Below are 22,524 nucleotides of genomic sequence, written 5' to 3' on the forward strand. Positions count from 1 at the left end.
TTTAGAGCTCCTACATTAAATTGTTTTACAGGTTTTTTTATTTAAATAGAGTTATATAAGATAAGAAGAAGGGGAAAGGAGGGAAGCGAACATACAAGATGTCTTTTGAACTAAATACTGATTTTAAAATACACTATTTGTCATTCTGACACTTTTATGTACAATACATTGAAGAAATAAAAATTAATTACGTTTTCCTTACTACATATTTTCTAACTTTACAAGACATTTGTAGCACAATTAATATCGCAGTACATAAATATTTTATTATATACATTGGACTAGATGCATGTAACATTATATATATTTATATATATATGTGTGTGTGTGTATGTATATTAATATTTATAATAAATTAATAGCACGAAAATGTACAATAATGTATTGTGATTATTCTATAGAAAAATAGCTGGACATAATTTTTATATGTTTATACAGTATCTAATACGAAAAACTTGTAAAATATAAAGACATTTTTAGACATATAAGATAAATTACATATTTATAATTAAACTGAAGTATGAAATTAAAAGAACGACAACATTTTATTCTCTATTATTTTCTATTCCTTTCGTAAACTTAATGATCAAATAAATATTGAAATAAAATTACACTTACTATTCTTCTGACAATTACATCCGCGCGATACATATCAACATAACAATAGGTAACAAATTTATTTTATTGTCGATGTGGTGGAGGACAAACACATTCGTCATCTAAGTGATCTTTAAGCCATCCGATGTAATTCGTCAATTTAGTAAATATTCCAGGAAAATTGGGTCTTCCACATCCACGTCCCCAAGAAACGATACCTGAATAAATGGAAAAACATACTTATATTATATATATAATAGTAAAGGCTCATAAGATTAGAAATCAATTGTAGAAAAATGGAGCCGTAACAAGGTGTTGGTGTTCATATATTCTATACTTAAGTAAAAAATTAATTTAAATAAATAATTGTAATGTACACGCTGTACATATACATGCACTCCAACTTAGTAGACTGCGCACCTATTATTTGTCGGACTTGAAACTCCTTGTTACTTTTTTTATAGAAAGGCTCATAAGATTAGAAATAAATTGTAGAAAAATGGAACGTGGAGCCGTAATAAAGTGTTTCAAGTCCGACAAATAATCGGCGCGCAGTCTATTAAGTTGGAATACATGTATATGTACAGCGTGTACATTACAATTCGTTAATTCTTTACTTAAGTACAGAATATATGAACACCAACACCTTGTTACGGTTCCACGCTTCATTTTTCTACGATTGACTTATATTATACTTTATTTAGCTGTTATATCAGAGAAATGCATATCTCTGTTTAACTATAGAGAAAAAAATTATTTTAGTTTTAAAATTAAATTTAAAAAATTTAAAGTTACAAGTAAAATAAGATTTTAGTTTATTACCTACTACTATACATTTATACATACCTACTACTTCGAGCTGTCCATAAATTCCTTTAACATGTAAAGGGCCACCGCTATCGCCCTTAAAATAAAAATAAAAATAAAAATAAAAAAAATATATATATACACACTGAGAGAGAGAGAGAGAGAGAGAGAGAGAGAAAAAATTTTCTGCATTTCAGTAAATATCAGTTTGCATACAACTGTGACTCCATTTACTAAAATAAAGAAAATTTTTCTTTTTATTAGCATATGTGTATTCACTGAGAAAAAAATGTACTAATAAAGAGGAAAATTTTCTTTATTTTAGTAAATGGAGCCACAGTTGTACGCAAACTAATATTTACTAAAATGCAGAAATTTTTTTTCCAGTGTAGAAACACAGAGTAGTATAAAAAAGGTGATATATTTAATTTTTTGAAATTGGATTTAAATTATAGCTTACTGTATTGATAGTTAATACAATAATGAGATAACAAAATTGAGCTACATATTAATTTATGTCCAATATTGAATATTTTAGAATTTTTATTAATAAAAACTTAAAGACAATCTTCTGCTAATATTATAAATAATTTACACACACACACATACGCGCGTATATTTTTCTTCATGAATATAGTATTTCTTATCAAAAAATATCAATTATTTATATTTATTTTGAACTCTGGCTAACACTTACGAAACAAGCGTCCCGTCCTTCTACCGCTCCCTCCGGATGTATTATGTAGCCGGCACAAAACATATTTTCAGTGATGCGATTTTTCGCGTATCCAGCTTGATCGCATTCCTCTTGCGATAAGATTGGCAGATTAACCTTTCGTAATTCGTCACTTACCGGCTTGGTCTCTCCCGTTCGACCCCATCCGACTACGGTAGCGATGGCTCCGGTGTAATCAATCACGTCTGTAATTTTATAATTCTAATATCTTCTATGGCCGATTGCATCAACATGGATTCTATTGGAACAGAACTCGTTATCTAAATTTTTAAGCATTATCTTAAGCGTTATCTAAAATTTTAACTTGAATTTAGAGACGTATGATAAATTCAAAACTTATTCAATATTAACAATGGGTGTGTTCCGATATTCACTGCCACTGAACTGCCACTGACAGTACTGAAAATCTATAGTTTGCGTCACGTATACTATTATAAATTTTTAATACTGTCCGTGAATATCGGTACTCGAAACACTTGGAATATAGCGATATTTATGCGTATAGATTGAATATTATATTGCAGATTATTAATATCGTAATTTAGATATGATTCAAATAAACATATAAAATGGCAATACATGTAGATACTCACATGCACACACATACTTGTACGTAATAGTTTATAATGTATTATGTCAATCAATGAAACATAAATATTAAATTTTTCTAAAACTGTCTATACATATCTTACTGATATTTTAAAAAAGTATATTTTATTAGTATTGGAAATAACTTACTGTCTTCTGGTAAACATGCTGTTCGTACAATGCCATTCACAGATACGGGTTCATCCATCTCTATGATTGCAATATCATTATTAAAAGTGTAACTATGGAAATTTTCGTGAATGACTGCCGACTTAATACGTCGAACTAGAGCATTGCTGCCTACTGAGGATCGATCGCTATCCATCAAAACAAGTTTAATAGTTCTAATGTCAAATCTAAAAATTATTTTAACAATGTAAGTATGTTATAACATAACTCTGGAATTAAATATGTATAATCCGCAAACTTATAATTATTTGCGATTTGTAATTGCTTCACACGTACCCTTGCAAACAGTGAGCCGCAGTAAGTATATGCTTTCGTGATATTATACTTCCAGCACAGTAAAATGTCCCTTTCTTACTCATGCTAACCAACCAGGGATAATCATAAACGCTGGTCACATTGCCGCCAACAATTCTCGTCTTTCTCCCAAGCCCGCAAACTGTAATGCATTAATACAAGCGTATAACTTGAATAACCAATAATCAATATGATTGAAGCAAGGTTATTCGACATGCTTCCTAATTATTCACAATAAATTAAGTTTGCGCACTATTGAAAAGAATTATTAACCTCATTTAGTCATATTCATCAGGTGTACTTTTTAATATTTTCAAATTTACATAGTGAAACAAGATTACGAAAAAAAAAATTTATTATTTAATCTATGTAAATCGTAACATTATGTGTAAAATTGTGCAAAGAAGAAAATGGCATAATTTTACTTCCATACAATTATAAATAATTTTGTAACACTATTATGTGTAGAATATGTGTTCTATTTATACATTTATTATATTTATAGCTAGTTCCATTAATTTACATTTAAAGAATATTAAGTCGCAGTTATTACACTTTTTGCATATATATATAAAATAAATATATGTATTATATTATTTATTTTAGTAGGAATAAATTATTATACATGTATATTTTTCTATCAATTGAGATTGAAATATGCATGATTGTTTGCATCTATTATTGCTACAATGGCTGCGTTTGGAAACTTCACTCGAATGCACACCAGCATCGTTCTGTCTTTGTTACTTATTAAAAATTGAACAAGGACAGAACGACGCTAGTGTGCACCCGAATGAAGTTTCCGAATGTAGCCAATATAAAAATGTAAAAAATTCAAGATTTTTATAATGGTCTTGCAATGTTTCTTGCATAGATTCCCAAATGATGATCAGATACATTAGCTCAAATGCTTTTATTTACCGCAATCATTGCAAACATTCGGCTTTTTAGAAGGGAACGTAAGCGAATCAAAATCGACATAAGACACCTCATCTATTGTCGGACGATAATCAACTTCAGCATTCGTGATGTTATAGTGCACTTGAGCATTTGAGGTAGGAAAATTCCGTCTATTGTTCGATAATATCTATAAAGAAAAGAATATATAAATAGATATTTCAACATTATACTAATTCTACATGTTATTTTCTGCAAATTTAGGTAATAAGACTGATCAATGTATAATTGACATTAAAAAAGGCTATGAAAAAACCCGTGTGTATATACATGATTATTTCTCTATTAGGAAATTATTGTACAAAAATATTTTTTAACGATATTTTGTGCATAACATTTTCGAAAAGAAATGCATCATTTTTGAACTGTTCGTGTTTTTGCAGAAATTTAGAGAAAACATAAAAATAAGATATATTAAAAAGCAATATTAAAAGATATTAAATAAAATATATTAAAGAACTTAACCCCTATTCTTTATTAATGATTAAGCAAGTAGTTTTTAAATTGTTTTTTAATTAATTTGACTGACATAATACATAATATAACACGTAGTACATGAATATATAAAGCTTGAGATACTTGATATAATTATAAAAAGAATATAATTAAAAATTAATGATTTGTTCAAACTAATTATGTTAATATATGTTATATGTTAACATCTTGTTACGTTATACGTTAATATCTTATTGACTCTTATTGACTCTTATATTATGGTTCTGTCGAGTTGTTTAAATGTAAATTTAGACTAATGAAAACGGGATATTATTATTGCTACTTTTATTAGCGTCTTCTCGATCATAAACGTAAGCCATCTATATACTTAATTGATTATTTAAACTTACCACACGAGGCAATGCATAACAGCAGCCCAGGCATAAAAATAGCACAAAAATGTATCTCGTTCTTGCGTAACCGTCCATGCCGTGCGGTTGCCGGTAAGTAATCCGTGCCAATCGGTAAACTTTTTTTGTCGCGAAATTTCGGGCCCGCGCACGTGCTTACATCCGTAGCGTGAAAAGTCTAAAGGTATCTCGGCCGTTTTGCCGTTTTATAGTAAATTATAACTAATGAAAAAGCCCAGCCGCGTGTCTCGGGTGGGGATCGTCAACCTTGAGTGGTGCGTTTGCATTGGCAGATGTTGCATGTGACAGCCTTTAAATCACCCGGGCGGTCGGTGTACGCGCCCGTTGTCTCACCTGCACAAGTACCGCCGCAGGTACGAGCACAATGAGAGTTTGCGCGCGTACGTACAAGCGCGACGGCTTATGGCGCAATCGACCATCCGGCCACCACGAACGTCCAATGTCAACCCGGTCCACCTCCTCTCGCAGCGACCCTTCATTTCAGGGATCCACCGAGACTGGATCAATGTCAATTTCGTCAGCGAATGAACGCGAATGCCACCGCGCCCCATGGCCGTTCCGATTCATTGTCGCGGTATGATAACTACGACGACAGTGTCAGCGATAATGACGACGACAACGTTGATGATGATAATGACGGTGATTTTGATAGATGGTGATAAATCATCTTGATAAATTTCGCGAGCAAAGTAATTAATTGCAAGAATTTCGCTCGTTATGCCCCACGCAAAGAGTCGCTGAAATATCGAATTTTTATTTTTGTTATTATTATTCCGTAAGACACGTTCTTTGAATACATATTTATGAAATTGGTTGCATTTTTTTTTCTCGAAGAAAGTGATTTGCGATGTGATCTTCACGTGCGAGCGTCTGGTGTGAAGACTAATCGTTATTATGCACGGCTGAAACCATCTTCTGATGTGGTATGCGTACGATAATAAACTCAGTGGTCAGTCAAATATGTATGCTAAGAGAAGTAATCAGGGAAGTAATTTAAAAAAATTCATTAGTTTATAAATATGTTATACTATATGATACAATTTTATAACGTGAATTATGTCATGAAAGAGTAAATAGTGTTGTGATAATTATTTTGAATTAAATATGACTGATATAAACATATTATATTGAAAGTTTCTCTAGAAGTTTCTAATATTTGCAGTTAGAATAAAAAATGTGACGAGTCCGCAATCAAATAAAACGTTTGCGGCTTCTTAGAAGTTCCTAATATTTGCTAAACATCATAGGATGCTATTGTGGTTACAGTAACCAGGGTCAGTGTAATAATGATTTGTCCTTGTCATCAATTTCATTGAGCTAGAACAAATCTATGACATGAAAGGAAGAAGTTTATACAATTTCCTCGGACTATTAAGATTGCGGTTACAAATCATAAAAATGTGATGAGTCCGCGAGCTAATAAAACGTTTGCGGTTTTTCAAGGATTTCTAGTCATCTGGAATAAGGGCTATATAGAGATTTGTGCAACAAACACCTGATTTGCAATGTAAAAATGCATACAAAAAGATTTTCAATTAACAGTGCAATTTTTACAACATGAATAAAACTGAACTGATTCCGCATTGTTTATTTATATTCACACGTTTTCAAGGTGGGTAACACATCATATTTTGTAATTTGACTTACAGATAATTTTATTTTTACTTATGTGTGTCGCAAGTTACATGGCTCGCGTATAATCATTAGTCAATGTGAATCAATGCAGTGGAATCCGAGGCGAGGCCCAAATAACAAATAACACGTTTGTAAATTATTAAAGAATCGAATTGTTTAATTACGCTGAACTCGTTAAATTTTCGAGAATTATAATCATTTCTTTTCTTGTTAACTAACAGATATAGGCTGCGGTCCACTTGACGCTACAAATGCTTTGTAGCGTTCTTCTTCTCCTTCTTTCTTCATTGAAAGAAAAGAGAAGAGGAATGCTTCGAAGCATTTGTAGCGTCAAGTGGACCGCAGCCATACACATACATGATACGCGCGCGATAAAAGTATACCTCGAATTTAACTTTTTATCTTGCATTTTTTATTTATCTTGCTTGTCATATGTATACACAAAATATTTTAGGAAACTGAATCGGACCCATATCTTTGAGACAATTAGAGATGAAAAAGAACGTTAAAGTAAATTTTTAAATATTTTCTAAGATGTTAGCTATGTTGACGTGCATGAAAATTACGTTTATATTTAAAATCGCAATTTTAAAATATGTATACGATTTTAAAATTGCAATTGAATATGTAGCGTGACATTATTAATATTCTTAACGGTATAAGAATTCTTTGACTATAACTGGCAATTTAATTAAAAAGTTAACACGATGTTTCGACTCTAAATCGCGTCCTTTTCACACTCATTGTGTTGTCCGTTACCGAGAAGTGCAGACGTGTCTCCTGACACAATCAATTTTTACTTTTTTAATATTTGACCATGTTCTATCTCTTTACAACGCATAAGCATTCATTATATCTGACATGCAGGCACATTGTCGTGACGAATAAATTGCTCTGTAAGAATATTTATACACTTGAAAAGGACTCGAATTAGAGTCAAAACGTCGTGTTGACTTTTTAATTAAATTGCCAGTTATAGTCAAAGAATTCTTATACCGTTATTTATCCACTGGCGAATAAAATTTTCCTCATTGATTAATATTCTTGTATAAATACTTTTTCTTCTCTACTTTTCCCGTGTATGTATGTGTGCGCGCTTGTATATGTGTGTTATTTAATTAACCAACTTAATATAATCAGAAAGGATTTGCCTTTTTTATCACATCTTAATGGTTTTTTGGGGCTTTTCTTTTATCTTTGCTACCTTAAACTCTGCTTAGAAATTACGTGTAATCGACCTTTAATATTATCTGTGACACTAAATTTGTGCCCGTGAAGAGATCACATCGCAGATTTAATCTAACCCTGAAGATAAATGAAAATAAAGCAAGGCTTCTGATAAAGTTAGACGTACATCGAGACAATAAGGTAATGCGTCTCGCCCGCATGAGGGTCTCGTTACCTATATACCTTGACCCACTGTCACGGGTTACAGGTGGTGTACAATCTGTTGCCCTGCCGCGCATCTTATCTTGTTTGTTCAGCAATAATCGAAGTTATGATAAATCGGATCAGACGGAGCAGTGCCGATAAAGATAAAGACAGGAACCTGCCAAACGAACTGTCGTTTTCCATGTCACTTGGAATATTATGGATGTATCGCTTTATGCAACGTGACACACGCTTATATCATAATGCTAAAGATTTGTAAAAACGTGTCTTTAAATCAGAATGCACAAATTGCAATGAGACTCATTAAACTTTCAAATATACGACTTCGAAAGTAAGATGTATAATGTATGACTCTCTCTATTCATATGGTAATATAAATTTAATCGTGTACGTACAAAAAACACTAATTTTTATAATACTTTATTTAAAAACTGTTTTTTAACATATTTAATTTGTCCTATATAATTTACAATTACTACATTTTATTTTATCTGTAAAAATGCACCGACAATTCCATAACAGAATTCTTGTCTAATGTATTTATGTCTCTTAAAACATTCATTACAAATATTATGCTTATTTTATAATAAAATACAAGAAATTTTGATAAAAAATAAAAATTAATTTTTAAAAATATATGTAGTAATTTTATTTTTCAAAAACAATTTACAAAAAATATTTAAAAAGAATTTAAAAAAAATTTTTTTCTTTGAAAAGCTTATATATTTTGTATTTTTTATTCCTTATAAATTACTTTTAATTGGGACATTCGCTTCTGCCCTTTTTTTATTCTGAGAAGAGAAATCACGGGAGAAAGAGGAAAAGGAATTATCTGAGCAAGAGATACACCGTCTTTAGCGAACTTTAGCAGATCTCTTACATGCTTACGACATTTATTTGCGGTGAATTTACCGCTAGCCTAAATTTTCACTTCTGCTACCGGCTTGTCCACTATTCCGTATAAATAAAGACGTGACACCGAATCGACGGCTTGTGTGAAAGTATATACTGCCTCAGCAGGAAGTGTGGTGGATCAGCTCGGTTTGATACTTACTTCTCAGTGCACAGTAGGAAACAACACACAGCGGTGCGAGATTTTGAAGTGCAAGAAATAATGCTGTTTCGGTTTATATTGTTATTAACACTTGTCGCAGTCGCAATAACAGTCGCCGTTGATAATGAGGTATCGTCGATGTGTAAATAGTGTAGTGTTTTCGCACATTTACTACCATTTATCAATAAAGCATTTCTTAAACTAATTTATTGAACAATAAAAAACACAGATATATATAAAAACGAACTATATAGAGAAATTTGCATAGAAACTTTCAAATTTATAATATTTTCTTCGCAATTTATTTGCTAATTTAAAAAGAGTGAATTATTCTTACATGAATAATTTATTAAATACCGTCTTTTTTACGTATTTTTTACATCTAGTATTAAATATTTTAATAATAAACTCATATATATTTTGCATTAAAATATACACTTTTATACAGATGCAATTAATAGGTGCAATAAATATAAAAAGTTTTGTATCTTTTATTGGTGTGTGACACTCTTGTGTAATACAAATATTACAATCCATAATATAAAACAATATGTTTTAAATAACAGTTGCAGTCAAACTTAACTATACGTGTGGAGGAAGAAAACTCGAATAGCACAAGTGGAATTAACAATGATAAAGGATTCTGGGAATGGTTGTTCGGTTCGGTGGCACCATATCCACCATATCCACAATATCCACCAACAGTCGTAGAACCACCACAACCAAAGAATTGTACCAAATGCAGTATGTTTGCATATATTTTTTTAATTTACTATCATATTAAATCCTAGATTAATTATATAATGTACAATGTATCTAAATTAATTAAATTAAATTTTATTTTTGAAATAATCTTTAAGTTAATATAATAATGAATTTCTCAATTTTATCTATTATAAGTTATTGTAGTATGTATAAAAAAATACGAAATTTATTTTATTAATTGTGTTACTACTGTTATCAGAAATATTATTTACTTCAATTGTATATTATTAGTTGATTGATTGATATTTAACAAAAGGAAGTTTATATAGCGTATATATATATATATATATATATATGTTACGGGCAATTTGATTAATCCGGACATTATGCATAATTCCCGCTTCTTTCGGGACATTTGAATAATAAAAACAAAAATGGTCAAATTAATCAAACTGATCGGTCATTATGCATAATGCCCACAGACAAGTGGGAAATGTGATTAACATATTAAAATATCTTTCTAAAAAGAATGGCAGTCTGTCTATAATTTCAACTTTCTTACTTACAATGAGTTCATGCACTAAAATATTTTATATTTTGTGTTTAGACATAATTTATAATAGACAAATTAATAAATTATTTGGTAAATGTGCAGAATAGTGGCCTTCTCACCGATTTTGTTGAACTTAGGCTTAATCGACGCGTTTTTGCACAAAACGACCGAATCTGGCAGAAAAAAGTGTCGCTCTGCCCCGCGAAGCGAGATATAGGTTAGTGACGCGCTTTAAACAGTTAAATACTTTTAAAGCGCGTCATCTAATCTATGTATGTTAGTGACGCGCTTTAAACAATTAAATACTTTTAAAGCGCGTCACTAACAAGCCTCTTGCACAATAGGCGATAGCGATAGCGATAGCGATACCGACAGCGACAAGGTTGCCAACAAAGCTATACCTTTGTTCGCAACTTTGTCGCTGTCGCTATCGCTATCACTATCGCTTCTTGTGCAAGGGGCTTAAGATTGCCGGAAAAATAAACTAAAATGAGATGATTTATCAAAATGACCATTTAGCATTGGGAAATATGCATAATGACCGGGCAATTTGATTAATTCTTCTCTATTAATCATATTGACCGAACAAATTGGGAATTATGCATAATGCCCGGCCATTATCAAATTGCCCGTAATATATATATATATATATATATATATGTATAATATAGTATAATATAGTATAAATAAAATAGTAAAATATTGATATATGTATTATTTATAGCTTGTGGTTTGACAAATAAACACAATCGTATTGTCGGAGGCGTTGAGACGATTGTCAATCAGTATCCTTGGATGGCCCTATTGATGTACAGAGGACAATTTTATTGTGGTGGTACAGTCATAAATTCACGATATGTGCTAACGGCCGCTCATTGCATTGACAGGTGATTCATCTGTTCAGTCCGATTTTTGATCATCATTGAATATGTGTGTATATGCGTATGTGCAAAACGATAATTAATTAGATTCTTCTTGATAGATTCGATGCGAATAAATTGATTGTCCGAATATTGGAACATGACCGCAACTTGACCGGTGAAAGCAAAACGCAGGATTTTCAAGTGGAAAAAACAATCAAACACAGTGGTTACTCTACTACCAATTACGACAGTGATATTGCACTCCTTAAGCTAAGGAATGCTATCACGTTCGAAGGTTTGATGCGACCTGCTTGTCTCCCAGAACAAGGTATCTTTTAGTTTACGTATTCATATATATGTATATAAGTGTCGTTAATTTTATTAAAAAATAATTTTATTTGTTAAAAGTGAGATATCACGAATCTTAGATCTTTTAGATTTTTAGAAAATAGATTTTTAAATAATTTATAAACAATTTAAATTTATTCGAATGTGTGATAGATTACGAATTTATTATCTGTTTTCAGGAAAAACCTTCGCCGGCGAAAAAGGTATAGTGACCGGATGGGGTGCCGTCAAGGAAGGTGGCTCGATATCGCAATTTTTACAGGAAGTAGTTGTTCCTATTCTTACAAACAAAGAATGCCGCGCTACGAAGTACCCATCGCGCAGGATAACAGATAATATGCTATGTGCGGGTTTCAAGGAAGGCGGCAAGGATTCGTGTCAAGTAAGCAAAAAGTCGTATTCATTTTAAATTACCGAATTAAAGAAGTAATGTTAAGTAGATGAATATTTAAACTGTTTATTTTAAATAAATAGAACATAAATTTTATAGCGTATGTTTTGAAATATAAAATTTTAATTAAATTATGAAAATAATGTGTGGACACAATATGGAAATAATTATAATAAAAATACGATAAATAATAAATGAAACAGATAAAAATGTTAATAGAATATTTGTCCAGCATGTATTTTTAATGAATGTAAAATATTGTAAATTTTAAAGAAAGAATTACAATGTAAATTCTTACATTATCACATTATAGGGGGACAGCGGTGGTCCGTTGCACATAGAAAAAAATAGTGTTCACCAGGTAGTTGGTAAGTTTAACTTTAAATTGTGTTAATTATTTAATAATACAGGCGATACGTGTAAAACTTAAAGAAACTGTAAAAAATTACTTTTAGAGAAACGAAAGGAAAAAGGTAAACAAATTTTAAAAACTCTCTAAATTTGCAGGGGTAGTATCCTGGGGCGAGGGATGCGCGCAACCCGGATATCCTGGGGTTTATACCAGAGTAAACCGATTCCTTTCATGGATTGCAAGCAACACGAAAGATGGTTGCTATTGCTGATATGCAATTTTAAATATAGACTGACATATTTATTTTAGTTAATTTATTCATATAATGACGGAAAATGTACAAGTTACAGAAACAATCAATGAAGTGCACAATGAAACATACATTAACAATTCGTATTGGCATTATACAATCAAGAATTCATTGCCTCGTGACACGATAATTATTTAACACATATTTATTTACTTCTATTACGTACGTAAGTGTACGTAATGTTTCACGATAGCATGCATATATGATATAATACGAGACATTTTACTATGATATTTTACTATATAACATCATGTATGATATATGTAAATTGCGCATACAATGCTGTGTACACAATGATTAAAAATAAGGCACGTCCGTCGCTCTTCACTTTGGTCAATATTCACAATATAGAATGTGTACTTAGGAGAAAGAAGTGACAAGATTTTCTCTGTTTTTCGTAATCGGACAACTTGGAATTTCGGTGAAACTCATTATCTATTTGCAATATTGCTTACACCACGCAATGAATTAGTAATGTAAAATATATGTGCACGTCGTGTATGCACATCTTGTTATTGATATATTTATATTAATATGACATTTATAATTAATTTAAGTCCAATATATGTGTAATAATTTTTTAATGACAATTATCTTTTATAAAACTTGAATAATTTTGTTTATTGTACACGATCAAGGCCTGTATATATTAAGGAATAGATAGTCAACAGTTGGTTTTTTTTTACCAAATGAAACATACATTTTTATAACAATTATACTATATGGGTTTTATTTATTTTAATATTAAGGCTTTATATACTAGTGGCTAAAAGACTTTTAATTACTGCGTTTTCATCGTCTGAATTAATTTCTTCTTTCATTTTGTTATTTGCCGCTGATTGCAACCAGTACGTCTCCATTTCTCCCTTTCCCTTTACATAATAAATAATATATAATTATATATATATATATATATATATATATATATATATATATGTGATATGTGACATTATTAATCAATGAAGATTTTCATAATACGAACCTTTACCCAGACAACTCCACGTGATTCGGTATGATAATGACCTTTTGGTAACAGAGCTTTGGTGCTAGAAGAAATGTGCACCTTTCCTGGCTACGCCATACAATTCAGTTAAATAATGCGAAAATATTAGAATCCAGAAAAGGGAAGATAAAAACTGATTTTTATAAATGTTTATAAATCTTTTTTCACATACAAATCGAAACTGTCATAATAAACGCTATTTACGTTATGCGTAATTGATATAACGATAACTTATTGAACTGTTTCTTGATAACGAAATTGAAGTTAAATCGTCAGTTTAGATATTTGGCTCCTTTTTATAAAAAATGATTGAATTATGAATATTAACTTTTTTAGTCATTACTTCTTACGACGAAAAAGTAATATAAGAATAAAAATCAATCCATACCGGATGAAACGATCCTAGATCGTATATTATATTTAGATTAGATATTATATTCAATGTTATTTATTTGAAAGATAAGATAGCTATATTACCAGACTAGTGGTTTGCATTCTGGAGGCCGTATTAACAGTATCTCCGAAGAAACAGTATCTCGGTACTTTGAGACCGACCACACCGGCAACCGCTGGCCCAGAATGAATCCCTGAGAAGTTTTAAGATAAATACTATTATCTCAGTTCGTTTCTTATGCATTCGTTGCGTTGCGTGTAATACGATCGTCAGTCTTGCATGAAGATAAAATTATTCGACGCGTCGAGAAAAAGAAACGAAGCCATATCTCAAAAGACACAAGGGAATATATTATGTTCGAGCAATTGAACGACTGGGTATAGGATGGTTACCTATGCGGATTCGTATATCCAGTCCGGAGGGTAATTTGAGAGATCGGACATGCTCGATGAGTTGTAGAGAAACGTCGGCGACGTTCTGTGCATGGTTTTCATTTCTGTCCGGTGCTCCGCTAGCTGCCATGTACACGCGACCAACGGTCTCCACCTGTCACATTATTGTAAATAGCAAATGATACTTACAATTACACATGCAGTGCGATCGACGACGTCATACTCAGAGAAACATTATCTTCATGACTCGATAATATTTTCAGACGTAATAAAATGTCTCCATAACAAATGTTTTTGTTTATGCAATCAAATTAAATCTTACATTATCTGAAATGGAATAATATATGAAATTTCTAACAAAATGTATAATCTTACTTTATACACGTTAAACTGATCCATTAGCGTATCGAAACAAGAAAAAACGGCGTTCATTGATAAGACGATGTCCATCGCTCCCTCGATGGTCGAATAATCAAAGTCACATAATTCACAGAAAAGAACCGTTATTGATTCAAATGACTGTAAATGAAATATTTTCAAGTAGTTATTAGACAGGATGAAATAGATCGAAATTTGCGAAGTCTGTTTACGCACCTCGCAAGTGCTCAACGGACTGGCCCCGGCTCGCAATCGATCTGCCACCGTTTGCGGAATCATAGAATATAAAAGCTCGTCGCTCTTGTTCTTCCAGCGATCCAGTAATGCATAGCTATTTTCTAGTTCAATCGATCTTTGCTCTGCCCTCTCGAACATCATTTCCAATCTGCAAATAAATAATACAGATATCCGAAAAATCGTACAAAGTGTATTCAATTTTAGGTAACATAATTTTTTCCATCATTTGAGAACATGACTAGAAATTGTACCTTCCGCAATGTTGCCATCCTGCCAACACCAGTTCTTTGCTCAAACCGTGAGGATTTAGATCATTCAGATACAGACCCATATTGAGAAGTTCGTCTAAACTGTTGATTCTATTGCAACAAGACAATCGATTACAAATGAGTTATGCTATGGGAAATGTAATTATGATGACATCGGGAACTTACAAAGGACTACAGAGAAATATAATAGCTTTAATATCTTCAATATGCCTCATTTGACCTTTTAACAAGATACTTCGTGCACCTTGACTCCCACGCCTATCTAAACTACTGCTTGTGCTTGGCATTTCATCTGAATTTATCGAAGAATCATGATCGCTTGCCCTGATGAGTTCCAATTCGAATATCACTGAATGCAAATATATTACCTGAAAATATAACGTTTATAACTATATCTGCACGTTGTATTTATGTACATATGTACATCTATACGACAATTGAAAATGTTATCATAATTTATAAAACTAACGTTGCGACTTCCAAAATATAATTTTTATTACTTACGTTTCCCCATGTAAACGAAATTCCTTTCGGTCTTCTTAATTTGAATATTTCAATAACATGCTTGTTCAAAATGGACGTGGTGCCACCCCATGCTTCAAGTAATTTATCACCAACTCCTAGTATTCGCATGTCCTTGTTCATTATGACACCAAACGGAAAAAGACGTAAGAAAAATGTGCAAGATACAGGTGGCAATTCAAGATCTAGTGGTGCTTTCATTCTATTGGTCTTCGCAATCTAATTCCCAATGTAAATTGTAGCGTTAAAAATTGAATGTTAAGCAAAATTTTATATATACTTATATATGTATAGTATGTATATTATTAATTCTATCTAAATTAAAAAAAAATACAAAATATTTTTAATAAAAAGTTAAATCAATTGTTGAAATTTAAACTTACGTATTCACGGTTATCGAAATTAATACGAAATTTAACCATCACATTTCGAGATCCTGGAATATTATTTGAAGTTTCCAATACTTTAATATCCAGTTCTGTATTATATAATTCTTTCGCTATTTGAAATAATTGTCCTAAAAAGAAAGAGTATTATGTATGTAATAGAAAATATATTAGATAAAATGTAGTTAAACTAAAGAATTACTGATCATATATAATATCTATATCTTTCTTCTTTCATATGTATGAAAGTTTTGATAATAGCAATACATAATTTTTTTTCTCGTATTTATAATGTAAGAAGAAAGAATAAACTCTTACCCATAAAATAATGCGTGAAACCTTGTCGAGTACTTCTGTAAACTAAAACAACACCTTGTGGATCTACATGCGTTGTATACATGGAAGGACTCTTCATTTTTGGATACGTGAATCTCATTTGCATGTGAATGTTGTCTACGCTTTGTAAAAAATCACAAAAATAACGACCAGTTGCTTTTACAGTGCAGTCGTACCTAACAAAATAAAGTAAGCATTATATGCAAATTGCATTAATTTTCATGTAAATTGTATAAGTATTTTCGAAATAGATGATACACAAGTAATTATAATTAAACTAATCGATTGGACTAACACGTATATTAAACCTCCATGCATATTTTCCTAAGTTCTATATCTCGGTTTCTGTCGCATCAATTTTCCGCGGTGTAAAGGATACGTGTAATTGAACATATGAAATTGGAGCGCTCAAATATCGAATGCCGGGATGAAAAAAATTTCGTAAAATAAATATTCAAGAATCGGTCATAAAGCCTTTTAAATTATGGATTATACTTTAATGGAAAAAGAAGCACATGTGTAATAAAAAGAATTATTCTTTTTATTTATTAAATATTAACTTTTAAGTGCACATTATTTTTAGTAACATATATAGTTACAGGTGAGATCTGCAGGGATCCTCACAAGTTTTTTGTTTTCTCTACAAGTAATGTAAGTTTTAGAGTATACATAATAAATAAAACACATAACTGATATTTCGCATAACTGAGAAAATATGTAAAAATAGCTATCCAGCCAGACCCGCCCGTGTAGTTAAAGGTTAATAGATATATTCGGGTAATACATCAACTAACTATTAAAAATGCATGAAAAAATTAATTACTCATTTATCATTAATATAAGGGATACTTATGTTGCGATTAACTTTATGGCCGAAATTAACGATATTTCCAGTGGCGATTAATTATATTTCAAAAATTATATAGAACTGTTGATACAATTTTTGTTTTACGTTTTTTAAAGGTAGAACTTACCCTAAATTACTGAAAAATCTAACGAAGCACTTTCCAAAAAATTGCATAACATTATCCATGGAATCATTAGTACATGCGGCAAGAGCCGTAGCTAAATTAGTCATTAGCTCATCTGGATATATTTGTCTTGTATTAAAAACCATGTGTTTGCAATCAGCTTTCTCCAGAATCCGAAGCCATACTTCTTCGCCAAATTCTAACTGCAAAAAATATTTTTAGTTTTCTGTCTAATATATCTTTATTCCTAACTTATTACTAGTAAAATTACGAGTAACATTTAATGTATTATTAAAAATTATATATGAATGCTAGGTAGGTAATTATAAATGGAAAATAAATATCTGTTATACATAGTGTCCCACTCTTTATTCACCTCCATATCTTTGCTATTTCAAGTAATAGAAAAAACGGATAGCTTATAGAAAACATTGAATTTCTTTAAATTTCTTCATTTAAATAAGGAATATTTTAACTTAATTGTTCTTCAAATAGAAATTTCATATGGATAACTTTCAATGAAAGACTTAACGATACTGAAATGTGGAAAGTTCAACACTCTTATTTCATAGAATTATCTACCGGTTTCTTTACATCCGAAATAATAAGTCTAGCTTTGATCATGTAAGTATAAGAATAGATAGATAAAGCCGAAATTTCAAAAATGTTTTTTCGTATTATTTGAAATTTCAGAGAGATACATATATATAAGGTGGATAGAGTTGTGAAACATTCTGTAATAAAAGCTATAATATATTAAAATAATAAGTTAATATTTATTTATATTTTTCTCAACTAAGACTTTCAAAATAAAATTTAATGTAAATAAAAAATATAATATAATGCATATAAGCTGAACGTAAAGTATTATTTGTTAAAGAGAAATATCTGTGATAATATCCTCGTTACGTGCCAGACGATAGGTTCTACGGATCAGTTATAAATCGATTGGGATAATCAAACCAATTTCCTAGTTCCCTTACGTCAATTAATGTTTCTTTTATTATGAGTACGACAGGCGGTCACGAAAATGAATATGTGATCTTTAATGAGAAAGGCTCTTAGGAACCATATCGCAAATGAACACGCAAATTATAGATTGAAACGATCCAATGAACAATTAGCTATATACATTTCAATATTTTTAAAGTATTTTTATTGTAATATAAACGTGTATGTTTAAAATTTTAAGCAAAATTTAAAGAATTATTATAAATAATTTGATTTTTATAAAAAATACGCACTAAAAAATACATCAAAATAAAGAAAATTAGTATCTATAATAATTAACGTTATAATACATAATCCATTTTAATTAATAATTTTATTAGAGAGTTTTGTATTATTAACTGATAAAACTGATAATACTGTCATTATGCATTGTATATCTAACAATAAAGTACTATTAAAGAAATATTTCTATGTAACCGAAGTTATACTTTATGTAAAAAAATAATGTAGAAGAGTATCAAAGCAAAGTATATAATTACAAATTAACACATTAACACATTAAAAGTGGCATATAAGAGGAAGCAAGATATTATCAAAACAAATCAATAAAGTCGACCTTATATGATGTTAGAATGAGATGCTATTTTTAAAACTTTGTACAATTAAGGCGTCAGAGACTAAAAGGAAGTCTTTTAAATGCATTCATATTCAAGTACTTCGTTTATTACGTACCTACCTACGAAACGTTTCCTTCGTAAGTACGTGACACACATTACAAGTACATAGATCGCTTCGCGACGATTCTCAAGAAACAAACAAAACATATGAAATTAATTAATGTGATGATATCAAAGTTGTAATATCGATACCGATATCGATAAACAAAACACTTATACTTATTTAAAACATTTACATGCATAAATAATTATAACTTGAAGCTTATATACAACATTAATTATTATTAAATTTTGTAACTTAATCCTCTTCTTTTTTTATTAAAAAAAATAATAAAAAAAAATTTGGAGAATAATGACAAATAGTTCTATTGCAAAGCGATAATTATATTATATAGTTTTTGATAAGTAATATTTATTAGTATTGTGATATAAAATACACTTTGATTAAGAAATTTAACATTGAAGTTTGAATGTAAATTTTTGTTTTCGTGATGAAATCATGAAGAAATGGTTGGTGAATATGTAATGTTTATCACACATGTCTATCATATCCGTGAAATTTATTTCCGTAATAGGTAAAATGGAAAATGTGTGTATATACACATATGTATACATTATCTTCTCAAATATAGGATATGTATACATAACAAGATTAATATCAAATCAATACTATATAGATTTCAGTAAAATTATGCTGCAAGATAAAGTGACTCTTTTTACGAGAATGAGAGAAACAGAAAGAATAAGAGATAGAGTTAGTTTATTTGTATTCTTTTCTGAATAACACGTGTATGACTAAACAAAAGAGACTTTATTTTAACAATAATTGGGTAATGTTTGTATTAAAAACGCCAAGTAACGATCTTATATTATGTTAAGATAATTGTAGATCATAATAATATCAGTATAGTTTTAAATAATTTGCATAAGCTGTAATAAAGGTGCATAAGGTGTAATATATTTTAAATAAATAAATTTGACATTTTTATTAAATTAAAAATGTCAATTAAGGGTCAGTTGGTTGTAACTGGGGGAAAATGCTTCTACGATCGTGCTTAAAACATCGTAAAGAATTAGACAGATTGATGAATGAGCTGTTTAATTTTGATTCTATTATTCCTCTACAAAAAGACAAATTACAATGAGTGTAAATTCCAGAATTTAAAGATAAATGCATTTGGCCTTAACTCAGCAATTCAATATCCGGTGACTACAGTTCATTAAAATGGATGCTGACGAACGTGCAATTAATACACATTTGTCAAACTTATTAGCATATCGCGTAAGAATATTTAGTTACAATACTTACCACATATGCTTTACATTGAACATTTTCTTTAGATAAAAGTTTATAAAAATTTAAATAAAGTTTGAGTAAACTTTTATAAAAGAATATATGTTATATAAAATGCATTTTCACACATGTATTTGACAAATAAAAGCATTTAACTTTTTATTAAAAAATAATAATCTTATAATAATCTTATTTTATTATGTAACAGAAAGTAACTTAAATTATTTGTTTTTAATTTATGAAATTTATAAACAATTATATAAATTTATTATAATAAAGGTTGTTTTTTATTGTATAAGTATAACTATTTTTTCTGAGAATAAATTATACTATCGATGAAAGAGGGTATTTGTAAAGGAAACCGGATAGGATTCATTAAAATCTGCGCAACGGAAAGATAAATATACTTTGACGCAAAAAAAAGATCGATCGTATTTCTTTAATATGATACGCGTGAAGAAGAAAGTTCCAGTATACATAATATTATTAATGAAAGAAGAAAAATAATCAAACAATTAAGTAAAAAAAAACTAACTCAGACAGATTTTTAATATTTGTAAATTGTAAAAATTGCAGAAAAGAATTGTCTAGTACTTCGTAAGCACAACAGTCACAATCTCAAACTTCTTAAATTAAATATCCAGGAGCAGCTGTGTCACTACAATCTTATCAAACTTATTCTCCATGTTATTCACAATAAATAAAGCTAGAAATATAAAAATTTTAAAATATAAAAAAGCTATATGTATAATAAAAGAATGTTAAATAATTGTGTGACATGAAGGAAGATTGATCAGAAAACATTATTTTTTAATAGTTAAGTATCGAAAACGTATGCTAATTTGGGACACTTCTGAATTGTAAAATTCTATGTAAAATAAAGCATACATTTTTATTCATAATAATGTTTTTTACCTTTCGTAGTTATATGATTATCAAGAAAAAAATTAATTAAACCAAATTTTAAAACAGTTACTTAGAAAAAGCTACTTACCATAAAGAGAAAAACGAAGAAGAAATAAAATTTTAATTCAAACTCAATCATTCTCCAAAAATATATATTCCAAGTTAGTCAAATACACAATGCCAGTTCTATGATGTGTTCGCACTTTACCGACCTGCACGAAATATTGCACACTTTCCAGCAGCATCCCGTACATCTTGACGAATGCGCTCACAAATTCGGCTTATTTACTTGATTAGACGTTCGTTAATTAAATAGTATTCCCTCAGTGAATTTATGAAAGCGTATTTTTTCGCAATCTTACAATACGAGTAGATCGAAATTCTTCGCATTATCTTGCTTCATTGTAATCGCGACGTTCGGAAGACAAGTATTTCGCGCCATCAGGATCCCAACCGCGATATCCACTGTCGTTTGAACAATAGACTCCCTCTGATGCAGTGGGAGAGAGGGAAGTCGAATGATGCGCGGCGGATCCAGTTTCGACTGTGGCTTGAGGGTTACTCAACCCAACAAGGATGAGTTGGAGAGATGTACGCGATGCGTGTGCGCAGACTTTATCGTTTGTTCAGGCGTTTACACGCCTGCTTCGAAATAAATTTTAACTCGCAACTATTTGTTGCTGATATTATTTACGGTGCAGTTTTACGAGGGTGATTTATTAATTATATAGCTAAAAGATTCTTTTATTAATATTGATATCTCAATACATCACAATAAAACTTTCTAAAATAATTATACATAAAGATACATTATTTAAGAATATTTATGCTCTTAAATATTATTTAAACATTTCAGAAAATCTTCAAATCTTTTCAATTATGTGTTTATAGTCTAAATTATATAAAGTTTACGCATATAGATACATTTTATTAATATATTCCTTGTTAAGAAAAATCTGTGTGGTTTTGATACTCGCTCAAAATTAGATACGCGGAGTGTATGAGAGAGATCTTTTGTAACTGAAAGATGGAAAAAGAATTTTTTAGTTTCAGCATATATATCTATATATATAAAGATGCGGCAATACGATCTAATAATAAGATCTAAATAAGAAGTGATGCCCCAATAAATTTCCTGTCGTACACCCATTATTTCCAGAAAACGGGAATT

The 22,524-nt window shown here is 30.2% G+C and overlaps 2 protein-coding genes across 2 annotated transcripts; one reads left to right on the top strand and one right to left on the bottom strand.

The window, feature by feature from the left end:
• LOC139823370 (soluble guanylate cyclase 89Da) lies at positions 1-21,923 on the bottom strand. The gene is made up of 18 exons (XM_071795845.1): positions 21,566-21,923; positions 17,529-17,728; positions 16,537-16,730; positions 16,216-16,349; positions 15,815-16,051; positions 15,476-15,678; positions 15,293-15,400; positions 15,021-15,189; positions 14,802-14,945; positions 14,427-14,580; positions 14,118-14,227; positions 13,620-13,709; positions 4,133-4,298; positions 3,194-3,353; positions 2,879-3,084; positions 2,102-2,325; positions 1,444-1,501; positions 1-815 (listed from the first exon to the last, which is right to left on the bottom strand). The coding sequence occupies exons 1-18, from the start codon at positions 21,605-21,607 to the stop codon at positions 682-684; spliced, it is 2,733 nt and encodes a 910-aa protein (XP_071651946.1). The 5' UTR covers positions 21,608-21,923; the 3' UTR covers positions 1-681.
• On the top strand, positions 8,849-13,113 carry LOC139823374 (trypsin-1). Its single transcript, XM_071795848.1, has 7 exons — positions 8,849-9,244; positions 9,682-9,859; positions 11,098-11,260; positions 11,356-11,564; positions 11,764-11,966; positions 12,289-12,343; positions 12,483-13,113. The coding sequence occupies exons 1-7, from the start codon at positions 9,176-9,178 to the stop codon at positions 12,596-12,598; spliced, it is 993 nt and encodes a 330-aa protein (XP_071651949.1). The 5' UTR covers positions 8,849-9,175; the 3' UTR covers positions 12,599-13,113.
• Positions 21,924-22,524: the final 601 nt, after the last annotated feature.

Source organism: Temnothorax longispinosus, chromosome 12 (genome assembly GCF_030848805.1).
Source record: "Temnothorax longispinosus isolate EJ_2023e chromosome 12, Tlon_JGU_v1, whole genome shotgun sequence".
Classification (NCBI taxonomy): domain Eukaryota; kingdom Metazoa; phylum Arthropoda; class Insecta; order Hymenoptera; family Formicidae; genus Temnothorax; species Temnothorax longispinosus.